The sequence below is a fragment of the Patiria miniata genome, unplaced genomic scaffold (genome assembly GCF_015706575.1).
Source record: "Patiria miniata isolate m_02_andy unplaced genomic scaffold, ASM1570657v1 HiC_scaffold_12, whole genome shotgun sequence".
Taxonomy (NCBI): Eukaryota; Metazoa; Echinodermata; class Asteroidea; order Valvatida; family Asterinidae; genus Patiria; species Patiria miniata.
In genome coordinates this window covers 5542862-5555253 of record NW_024037050.1, presented here as the reverse complement: position 1 = coordinate 5555253, position 12392 = coordinate 5542862, and the positions used below count along the sequence as shown (strand labels likewise).

The following is a 12392-nucleotide window of genomic DNA, read 5'->3' as shown; positions in this document are numbered from 1 at the left end:
ACACCACTGTGTCTGCATTTTATGGGAATGGTGTGTCATTGTCCATTAGTGGGTTATCTGTTTGCAGAATCTACCGGTACACATGCATGTGTCAGAGTAGTGATGCACTAAATGTATCCATTTGATGCATTTAGCAATAACAGATTCATTGTGACTTGAAGCAGCCCTGTGTCGCAGCCATGAAGAACATGACGCACTCTTGACGCACCTGGTGGGGGGGGGGGGGGGCATGTCATGGGTGCATTAGGGTGAACTTCATCTCTGTTTTTGCTTCTGCTAGTGTGATTAAAACTGCGGAAGCCCTTGCCAAGAAAAGTTGATTACAAGTGACGTTTGTTAATGTCAAGTTAGAAGGTAGGGAAACTGACTTGGTTTGCAATCAGTCAATCAAAAACCTGGCTGGGCTGGGATTTGAACCTGTGACCTCTTCATGATTGTACTAGTGCTCTACCAACTGAAGCTATCGAACCCCACACATGTACCCGGTATGTAAGATGTAGCTGAAAGGTATAAGGGTACTGGTAGTGGACCATTTGAAGCTATCCAAAAAGTAACTGACCAAATTATTGGTTTTAAGATAGTAATCACACTAAACTCCCTGTGATATCATTCCTTCTGGCATGCTGTCATTTTGAAGAAAACAATAATAGGTCATTTCCAAGGATGTGTCAAATGACACATTTTTGGAAATTTCCATTTGTACGTGTATTTGGTTTTGTAATGTGGTGAATCCTTGAATGGATGCAAGCGTTGACAAGGCGCAAGCATGCACGTGGTGAGACATCACGCAGCTACATGTACAATTGGCTGAATGAGAATCATGTCACAAGAGGGAAAAATTCAAAATATGACTCTGCAACTTTTAAACTGAAATCAAGATTCAGAATATTGTTGGGTTTTCCCTAAGTGTAGGTCTACAGCATTTACGGAGCTAAAACTTCATCAGGTTTTGAGGTACCCATCTGTACATTTTGATCACTTACGTTGCTCTAAAACAAAAAACTGCACACAAAAAACCAAATTGTACCTTTAATCTGTTTACTCATGAAAACCACAGTTTAGTGTCAGCTTTTCCCATCCTGTTGCTGCTGTCAAATGGGTTTTATGTGTTTAGGAAATGAGCTTGTCAAAGTATAAACTTTGTAAGGTAAACACGGTGTGCTACACACCGTTTTATGAGTGTTATGGTTTGGCCATGTGTAAATTTTTATGTGTACATGTGGTGTCATGTTAGTCGTCTTCTGTGAATCGTCCTCTGTTCAAAATTCCTCGAAGCCTGTCGCAACTACCGGTATACTTGACATTGTTGACTGTTGTAACAAAGGGGGTGGCTAACCCTCTTTTTTACCCACAATCGCGTGAAGTATTTTCCTCAGAAATCCGTTTGTGTGGTAGGCCACAGAAATCAAATGTGTTTGATTAAATACATTCAAAAGACACAATAGATGTGTAGTGAATGGAAAGGAATGCCAGTAGCGTGGCTGAAGTCCTACATGTACATATTGTGATCCTGTACATGTACATGTGTACATTTGTGCTGTCAAGTTCACAGAAGTGTGACATCCGTGTACCGGTACATGTCCATGTATGAAAACTAGTTTGTACATGTTGGAGTTTGGTACTTAAAGGGAATGTACAACGTTTGCTTTTGCTGCAATTTTCAGAAATACATGGATTTGGATGATTAGTACATGTATGTTACAGCAAATATTGTTAAAATGACTTGATTCATGATTTGGGCTTGTGGATGCTGAAAACAACAACAAAACTAATCATGTTCTTGTAGTCTGGTTCCCTGACCCACTTACAAATGTAAAATGAAACGGAGCAATTTATAGACTTTGGGGAATTGTAAGGTCCGAGGGTCAGTCTAGCAGGCTTGTACCCCTTCACAGGTGTATATAATCAATTGCAAAGAAAACGCAGAATAACTAATTATGAAAAATTAGGAGCAGTTTTTGAAAAAAAGCCAGTTTTCTCCAACACTAGTCAGCCGACCAGCGTTGGAAAAATACAATTTTTCTTGAAAATGACAGCACACCAGTAGCCACGATTTTACAGGATGCTTTGAGACTGTCATTCCCTAACAGTCCAGTAAGGTATTTCGTGATAATTTGATCATTTTGTTTTGTGATGTTTGCAAATGTTGTATCTTCCCTTTAATCCTTGTTACTTGTCATCTAAGTACATTGTACATGTACACGCTCCAAGCATCCATGCATTTGCATTGTACATGTATGTAGCGGTATGTATACTGCAAATGAGCCCAATGAATATCATTTAATCAGCAAATGGACAGTTGTTAAAAACATTTTAAAATAAGTTAAAAGAACAGAACATAGGCTTAGCCCTCCACACTGTTTACTGAGTATCGTACGTCGGTGAAGGGCAAAACCTAATATTGAATAATTGACATCACCCCGACGCAAATTCCATCTTGTGAATATTTTATATTTTGTCAAAATGTCCAGACTGACTACTTCGTATGTGACATTGAATAGCTGACGTTGAATAACTGAAAATTTAAATTACATTTTTATAATGTAGAACAAATCATGCTCGCTTCATTACGTATTCACATCAACAACCTGTAACACGGCCCCCGTTGGGAATTCCGAACAAAAAAAACAACTTTGGGAGTTTGGGGGGGAGTTCAAACAAGTAGGACACTATCATCATTGCCGGAGTGCAGGGGAGATGTTTCATTATTGTCCCAGACTCGGCCTGGCCTGGGAAATCTATCCCCTAGCTCACTGAACCCCCCTGATGAGAACGCGAACGTCAGGATATTAGCGGACTTGTTTGTCTGCCGTCCGGTGTGCTAAAAATGGCTCCTGGGTTTCCACGAAGCTGCAGAGTGTAATCGGATCGCTAGGGGCTTGTTGCTTGTCTGCTCCCAGCCCTAGGGACTTATAGGGCACTCGTGACACATGGGAGGGGACAGCGTAAGACTAAGAATGAGCTACATGTACATGCAGGACGGGGTTGAAGAGAACAGAACCTGTTGAGGCCCATCTGCTGCAGGACCTGAATGCGTTATTGGGTAAGCAGGCAACTGAAGTATCACGTGAATGCCCAATTGTGGTAAACATGTACTTTGGAGGATTTGGGTTTAGCACATGTGTGTGTAGAGTTTGCCGTCTTAATCCAGGAGTGAAATTTGACATAAAAACTGCTTGGGTCAAAACGGACCAGCTCAATCAATTTTGAGCTGTCACGCAAAAAAAAAGTCAAATTCTTTCACTTCCTTGAAATGCGTTTACGGTGCAAAATTTGACTGAGCACATCTTAAGGATTTTACAATGCACGTTCCAGAAAAATGCACTTTCGTGATCTAGGTGGATGGTTTGGCGCAAGATGTCGGAACGTTATTGTTCCCTTATACACACCTGTGAATTGGCGCAAGATTTTTTTTTTAAATGAATGTTCTGCGTGCATTGCATTCATCGGAAGCAATGCTGTTATTTTGATGTGAATTATGACCAGTGAGGACAGGATTCAGTTTAAGAAGAAAAACCAAACGGTTATCGTTTCTGAGCTCTACATATTGCAAGTTTATAACTACAGTACAAATTGCAATTGAAAGTTAACACTGCGAATGGGAATGGGAAATTTTGTGAAAAAAAATTCGCATTCGGATTTCCCATTTCGTGAAAATGTTTAACCACTTGTGTGAAATCAGTTAGGTTTTGCCCTTCACCGACGTATAAACACTATGTACATGTACTCAGTGTGTTGCCTTCCGAGTGAAAGTTGGAAAAATTACTTGGGTGGGACTCGAACCCATGACCTCGTGCTTTCTAGTGCAGACGTCTTACCACTCGACCACCAAGCTTGCGAGTTCGGTTGGCTGGTTCGAATCTAATTTAGTGTGAAAAGGCGTGAAATGTTTTCCCACTTGTGTGAAAAGGCGTGAAAATGTCTTCCCACTTGTGTGAAAAGGTGTGAAAATGTTTTCCCATTTGTGTGAAAAGGCATGAAAATGTTTTCCCACTTGTACGAAAAGGTGTGAAAATGTTTTCCCATGTGGGAAAAGTTTTTTGCACTTTGTGAAATGAAAATGAATTCCTTGGGAAGAGAAAAAGTGTGAAGAGAAATTCCCAGGTTAACTTTCAATTGCAATGTACACTGTATGGTTGTAAAACATCACTTTATAGCAGTGTGCATTTCTCCAATGTGCTTGTCTAGATGCATGATAAGCACACATGAATGTTCATCGTGCCCGATGTGTTTAGTCAGAGAGATTCATCTTGTTGTTCCAGCCCCATTAGCGTAAAGGCTGGCCTATGATTAGACGCGAGTGTTTGTCGGCTTGCTAGGAGCTGAGTTCCAGGAAGTGAGACTGTAAGACGATCGGCTTGTTTTCCGTTTTCTCCCCAGGGATCTGCCAGTGCTCTTTGATCAGAATCCCAGAATACCTGTGGAAGTTGCCGTAGATCGACATTCACGTACATCTTGATACGTGCATTGATCCTGTTTTTAAGGGGGGTGGGGTTGGAAAAAGTGTTGTCATATTAGCTTTTGAGATAATCTGTATTCGGCGTGTTTGCCTCCATTAGAACGGTGTCAAGGCTACGAACCTGTTTCACATTTCATGTGTGTGCCATGCAGTGTATAGTATGCAATTAGGAAATGGCATGTGCTGGTACACAATGTACACATACCGACCTACGTACACTCTTGTACCTTCACTTGTCAAGAACAATAATAAGAATGTAATGTTTTTCCTGATTGAAAAAAAAAAACATTGGCTTTTTTCTGTGTTCAATGTACATGTACATGTACATGTAGCTGGCGAGGAATTATTTAGTTGGCTATAAAATTCGCTTAACGACATTGTAATGTTTATTCTAACCTCTGTATTTTATTGATGTGAATTTTAATCCTTAATCGTCAACCTTTTTTAAATCTTTGTGTAAATCATGTAATATACCCTGTGGGCTGCGACATTAATTTTATTTCTTAAAACAAAAATTGTTGGCCAAAATTTAGAAGAAATCCATCACTAGTCTCTGATGCACATGTATTCACTGACCAACTTCAACATGCTTCAGTTAGTACATGTACTATTAATGTGAATTGATCGTGCATGTACGGTGTCTTGCTACATGTACCGGTAGTTTATAAAACATGTGCATATGTATGAGTTGTAGCGTGTACATGTATGTGTATCAAGTTGAACAACCTTTTTCGATAAACCCATAACTGGCCATAAGGCCAGGTGGTCTGTGCTCGAGTTGAGTGACTACCAGGCAGATGTCACAAATGAGTGATTGTATTTTGTGCCTGAGGACAATGAGAAATTGTAACGATATTAAAGGAGAGAGGCCTGTAATTAACACCCCCACAGAATGGCAGGTCGATATTGACAGCATATTCTGTTGAAAATACACTGTAACGTGCATATATTGAACAATTTCTTTCAACAGACAGGATTTCAGATCTATCAAACGGTAAACACAGTAGGCCTATACATGTATAAATTATACACCAAAGTCCCAGAGTGCTGCCGGTACATAGGGTAGTGAACGTACCGGTACATTTACATGTTCATGTACATCTTAATGTACTGTACAATGTACATTTACATGTACATGTACATGTAGTTCCATGCGTAGACTTTGAATGTGTAAGACGCACATCAATCACTTTCCTTCTGAATGTACGTTTCATGGTCACGTAATTCTCACCATGGGCAATTTGTGCATGCACCGCCCACACACGTGTGATTCAGAGACATTCTTGGAGCATGAATGGCTTGTTTAAAGTACACATGTGACATACGGTACATGGTACATACATTGTATGTGTACCGGGTACTTGTGTTATTTACAAGAAATCTCAGTCACACCTCATACGTGTATACTGTATGTTTACAGTTGTCAGTGTTCTGAGGACTCCAACTTAAGGAGCTGGCGTTTTGTAGCACTCACTAAAAAATGGTTGTGTGATCTTGAGGAATCAGTTTGGTACTTGACTATTCTTTCCAAATACATACACATTTTTCAATGCCAGCTGTTAAATTGTGTATGTTTGTTATGTCGCACTGGCTGGGTAAAGACACTTCTGATCTTACAAATTAATGTCAGTAGTCTGAAGTTGACTCTCTGAACACATGTTCATTTACACACTGAGTATATACAGTGTTTATACGTCAACAAACGGCAAAACCTAGTATTGATTCTTATCACCCCGACGCAATTTCCACCTTATGAATAGTTTCATTGCGGTATCAGCTGCTACATCAGATTCGAACCAGCCAACCGATCCTGTAAGCTCGATGGTCGAGTGGTAAGACGTCTGCACTAGAAAGCAGGAGGTCGTGGGTTCGAGTCCCACCCGACAGATTTTTTCCAACTTTCACTCAGGGGTAACACACTGAGTATACAGTGTAAATACGTCAGTGAAGGGCAAAACCTAATATTGATTTTACATCACCCCGATGCAAATTAAATGAATACGTTCATTTCACTTATAAAAAGACAGAGAAATAATTGTCAAAATGGTGTTTGTTCTCTACCACCAGGCTCAAGACTAAGCTAAAAGAAGGTCCCATTGATGGCCCATCCAGCTTGAAGACCTACCGTGAGGACATTCGTCAGATCCTCTTCAAGGAATTCAACAGCCCCATCAGCGACTTGGAGATTGGCGTGGTGCTGCGTAGGGCCTTCCCCAAGCACAGCCGCAAGGGCAAGTACTTCTTGGGGATCGGGTCTTGCGGCGTCAAGAATGCCGATGAGAGTAGCCGGAAGATTACAACAGACAACCCAAAGGTGTGTGTAAAGAAGTACAGTGGCGCCCTCTCTTGAATCAAAGGAGGAGTGGCAGGCAAATTGAACAGGATATTCAGTGACGTCAATGTGCTGGCGGAGAACAAATTAAAGCAAGTCAGCATTCAAAGACTTGTCAAACTGAAACAAAGAAGTGCTATATACTGCAATAGATTTCTTGCCTGCCGCCCTCACGTGCGCATCAAGAGAGGGCTTTCTTTGAGTTAATTTCCCTGGTTGAGAACAGGCTGAATCCCAATTTTTCTCAGTTAACACATTTTTTTTCCAGTGCCAAGGTTCAAGAAGCTCCCAGTCAGATCTCATCTAGATAGTGCCATCCATTTAATAAATTCATTAATTGTGAGGATGCAAATGCTCACATTGACTGCTTTTCAAACAAGGTATTTTTTAAAAATTTTGTAACATTGAAAAGTTTGGCCATTCGTCATCTGTTTTTGTCCCTTTGTGCCTCAAGGAAGGCCTGGGCATGGTTTAGTTTCATGTGTGTGGGCGTTTTTTCATTGACCCTGACTCCCAGGTCATTCTATATAATGTTTTTGCTTAGTGGATCAAGATATGAAATACCTTGAATATCCATCATTCTACATGCAAGTACTCCAAGCACAAAAACCAAACAACAAGTTATCAACAACAAAAAACTTGCGTCGCAAATGCTTCTCATATGACTTCAAATTGAAAGAAAAAACAACATCTGAGAATGCAAATTTATACATGCATCTAAATTATCACCCTGGTCACCACGTTTACTCCTTTATTACCCGTGCTTTTCAGGCCTAGGGTCTCTTTGAACAATTACCCCCTCAACGGTAAGGAAGTGCAAGTTGGGGGAGACCACTTGGAGTGACATTCGAACGCATTGACGATGATGCTGACACTCACGCAAAGACACTAAGCTTTGTGCAAGTTCAAGATTGTCGTGTGTACTTTCTGCGATACGCGCGCGAAATCAGTACGCGCACCCAGTGTACCCCGTCCACCGGGCTCCCGAAAGTGGTAAAAAAAGCGCCCTCTATGTACCTCATAGACCATCTCAGCTTCCAACTCAAAAGTCATTTCCAAAAGTACATATTTATGACTGCTTGAAAATATCGGTCTCGTTCAAATGACGTCATTTCCTACAGACCATCCACACGTGCATTGGCATTTTGAGCGTCAACCTGCAAAACGCACATCGGCTGTGTCGTATCTCGAACACATTTCAAGCAACAAGCGTGTGTATATGGAACATTTTCAACACTGCGCAATGCGTGCTTGATTGCGTAAAATACGCAGTTGCAGTTCTCCTACAGAGATGGCCGTCATTGTTACATCGTACAATCCCCTTCGTTTTCTCAATTTCGATAGATTCAGTGAGGTTTCTGGCAATAAGCCTCTGTACTGATGACGTCACACTTTGTTTACATGTGTGCTTTCTTATGGGAGCCTGGTGGGGATGATGGTTTCGTAGCCCCATAGAAAAGCGCATGAGTAACTAAAGCATGACGTCATCAGTTCAGAGGGTTATTAAAAAAGTTACATTCATGTACATTTACGTACATGTGTATAATGTGCCATCGTATACAGGTGTATCTCGTGCACATAACTTCCCAGAAAAGAATTCACAGGGTGACTGACATCCAGAATGCAAATTTCTTCTGATGAAAGCTCTCTGTCATGTCTCCCAATTCGAGATACATACCCGGTACATTGCATATTGCTGAATCAGAAGTGATTTCTGACCGAGCGAGCATTCCTGATTAATTGCTGATGAATTCCACAGCCAACTTCAATACGAGGATGAAAGGTTGATTTGAGAAAAAAATCCCTGTGCTTGCCAGTTGAAATTGAACTGGAGGCCAGTGTGTCCAGTGGTAGTCTGGCATCCTGACTGCAGTCATGTAAAATAAATCCATGAGCATGGTTCCAGTGTTTCCTTTTATAGCTAAACGTGAGGACCTGTAATCTTATAAATTCAAATTTACATGTATACGGTACATGTATTTTCAAAGTTGTAGTAAATGATTTATAACTAAACACATTTAATATACAATTATATGTACCGGTACATTTAGTTGTGTTTTACTATACTCTCGAGGACAATGCTTTGTGTTTTCTTTGTCCCTGTAGTATAACACTCTCCCATAGCCTAAGCACATAACGATACAATAGAGGACCATTTTCAACAAAAGACCAAACGCCCGAGGACTGAAAGGATCTGTTGTTCTCCTTTTGTGTGTCGGTCCTCAGGGTTATGTAGAACACATACACGCGTGCTATTAAAAAAAAAAGGTAATTTCGAAAAATTCAGAGGATTGTACAGTGATAGTACATGTTCTATCGTTAGTATGCGAATACAGTTTGACTTTGATGTCACAACAGACCTTTTGCAGTGCAGGTTTCTCATAGTGACAATGAATGCACGAAAGGTTAACCCATGCCTACCCTTGTGATGCAAAGCCATTGCCCCCTGACTCCACCTTAACGTAATAGCTCTATACTTTCATGACAACATTTGCTGCGAAAATTTGATAGTTTTATTTTTACGTTTCTACATCCAGGGCAGCCTTTAATCAGTGCGCTAATACAGGTTTGAAGGATGGTCAAACTGTAGAACTTGAGAAGGGACAAGGAAGGAAGTGTTATTTATAAATGTGCATGTGTAGAAGGGAAAAACCCACCGGAGAATACGGTACATGTGACTACCTGGGGAAAACCCACAGAATCCGACAAAAAGTTACATTATTGCACTTGTACATTGATGAGGATCAAACCAGGAACACATGAGTTGTATTTCTGCTTCCGATTACATGGCATTTGAAAATGGGGTAGGTGGGTAGGGAATTTTTTTTGGGGGGGGGGTTCAATTATTTGTGTGTACGTTCATATGGAGGCGTCTGCATGTAGTCAAGGGTAAAAGGTAGAAATTGATGGTTTTGGGTGTTTTTTCCCTCATTTTTCCCATAAAAAAATTAGGGTGGGGCTGTCAGAATAGGGTAGGTAGGGAAACCGGAAGCAGAACTATTTTATTTTTGGCCTAGTCATCTCATTAGTCAAAGACAATTGAGAGTCAAAGCTAGATTTATCAAGTCAAGTCCAATGCTTGTAAGATGTCGTGGCCAAATCGCTTTCACCCTAACCCTCCAAAATCTACCACGTTTTGCAGGATTTTATTGGATTGAGAAAGGCTACTTGGGGTTTTATGCCCCTTAAAAAGTAAAAGCACAAAGGAATGTGCTGTTTTCTACACACTCGTGAATTTTTTGAGGATTCAGGCAGATACCTTTTAAACTATGCATTCAGCGTTAGGGCCGAGTTGGGAAACAAATAATTACAGACCATCGATATTGGCTGTTAATATCAAGGTTTTCCTTCCATGGATGTAGTCAAGTCCATCTCAAGTTCATCCACAAGTAAATCACAAGTCCAGTCACAAGTCACAAGATGAACAATAACAAAGGCATTATGCTTTTGTCAAAGTTCATTTGAATAGCTTGTGAGTTGAATTGGGACTGGAGGACTTGTGATGGACTTGCAGGGACTTGTGATGGACTCGTGATGGTTTCGACTACATCCCTTTTTGCCTTTCCCCATTTTTCCCCCCACTTCTCTTCATTAGTGAAACAAGAAAGTGAATGTGATGACATGAAAGTGAGCACATTGCTGCCACTTGTGTAAAAAAACCACCAACTGGAGGGTAGACAAGGAAGGAAGTTTCAGTTATTTTTTAGATGTGTGTGTAGGAGGGATAACCCTGGATTCTTGGGTCTCGGGGAAACCCACGCTCTCCAGAAAAAAAAGAAGTAAAAACTTAAAAATTGGTCTGCAACACATGGCAAAGATTAGAAAGCTGCATCTCACCTTGACATCTAATCATGCCATTGAATCTTGGCTATAATGCACAGTACGCTGGTTGGAACAGCTGCTTGGGAACTTGGAAGTTCTGAGAAGAAACTTGGGTCATGAAACTTTTGGTTATCAATTTTGTGTTCTCCGATTTTAGCTATTCAGAGAGTAAATTGTTTAGGCCAAAAAAAATAAGTTTCCAGTTTCTGGTATGCGCGCGCGTCGCCGTAGCCATGCGCGTCGGCAAAATGAAGCAGTTTTTTTTTTCAATGAAAGATGATGTCTCAAAACTGCCAAACTCACTGGTTTGACTGGAATCCTGCTGCTGCACAATTTTAACGTTTTTTTAGATGGGGATATGATCGAGAATAAGCTTTATGTGGCCTCTCTGGACTCCCATATATTTTCACTATTTACACTCCAGTGCACACCTCGGAGGTGTTTTGTTGATCGTTATCGTTGAAAATTGATAAATTTTGACTTGTTCTGACTTTTGGACCGAATGTTCAGATTTTTTTTTACCGTAAAGATGTTTATGAATGGGAATATATATGTGTTTGGTCTGTATAAAACACTGTGTTTGACCGGTTGGAGTTGGATGCTGACCCGCTCGGGTAATTATCAATATCCAGACTCCAGCTGGGCCCAATTTCATAGCACTGCTTAACAGCCAACTTTGTGCTTACCGAGCCTCCATCTATTTCATAGGGACCGTTAAGCAGTAAGCACAGTAAAAACACGCTTAACCCCAGAAGAAAACTTTGCTTCAATCAGTGACATAACAATAGAAATCACCATGCGCGTGCAACCGTTAGCATGAAATAGTGCTTAAGCAGCAGCATGATTTTCTGCTATAGTAAGCACAACTTTTCTGCTTACTGTTAAGCAGTGCTATGAAATTGGGCCCTGGTCTTAAACAGAGTGTTTAACACCTCCCAAGCACACATTTATTCCATTAGTAATTATTTTAGTAATTTGACAGTTGTATCAAGTCATGTGTTTGCTGTTGATGATGTTTTAAATTCAATCCGAAACTACGGATTCAGAAGATGTGAATAAGTCACTTTGAGGTTGCTTCTCGAGTATCCCTGCCAAGAACATAAGTAGAGAAGCACCTGTAAACATCGTAACTAACCTTTGGTGATTTTTTTCTTCTCTTTTTTTTCTCGTGTCTGTGTCTGTCCATGCAGTCATTGATGACCGTACAATCAGACGGCGATAGTAGAGAGCCCTCCCCAGTGATGCTGAAACCAGTCAAGAAACGGGCCATCCAGGAATGGAGGGAGACGGAGAACGGGCAAGCGTTCGCCGCTGACCAGGTCAAAAATGTAAGTGTCAGAGACAGCGGAAGATTGCTTGGGACCTTGTGCCAATTGTAACGAGTTGTAACGAGTGGAGTGTCATGGCCTAGCGGTTAAGAACACCGGACTCATGTTCTGGTGTTTCAGAGGCAACAGTGACGTGGGTTCGAGCCCGGGTGCGGACACTTGTGCCCTTAAGCAAGGCACTTAACCATTATTGCTTGGTCCTTGGGATGGGACGTGAAGCCGTAGGTCCCGTGTGTTGTATAATGTCTAATGCACGTTAAAGAACCCAGTACACTTATCGCTAAGAGAAGGGGTTCGCCCCGGTGTTTCTGGCAGTGCGATTATCTTCAGCCATGAAGTCTGCACTTGTAAGGAAGAAGAGTCACTGATTTTTGTGACTCGAGTCGAGTCGAGCCATTTTAAAGAAGTGACTCGAGTTGAGTGGAGTCATTAGGTCAAGAAGGTCGAGTCG

The 12392-nt window shown here is 41.1% G+C and overlaps 1 protein-coding gene across 3 annotated transcripts in view; it reads left to right on the top strand.

The window, feature by feature from the left end:
• LOC119746224 (flocculation protein FLO11-like) overlaps window positions 1–12392 on the top strand; it is a 43628-nt gene that overhangs the window by 20400 nt on the left and 10836 nt on the right. For all 3 annotated transcript variants that reach the window (XM_038223055.1, XM_038223046.1, XM_038223064.1), the window contains exons 2-3: window positions 6527–6773; window positions 11804–11941. In XM_038223055.1, the coding sequence (XP_038078983.1) occupies window positions 6527–6773; window positions 11804–11941 (385 nt within the window). The remainder of the gene's footprint in view (window positions 1–6526; window positions 6774–11803; window positions 11942–12392) is intronic.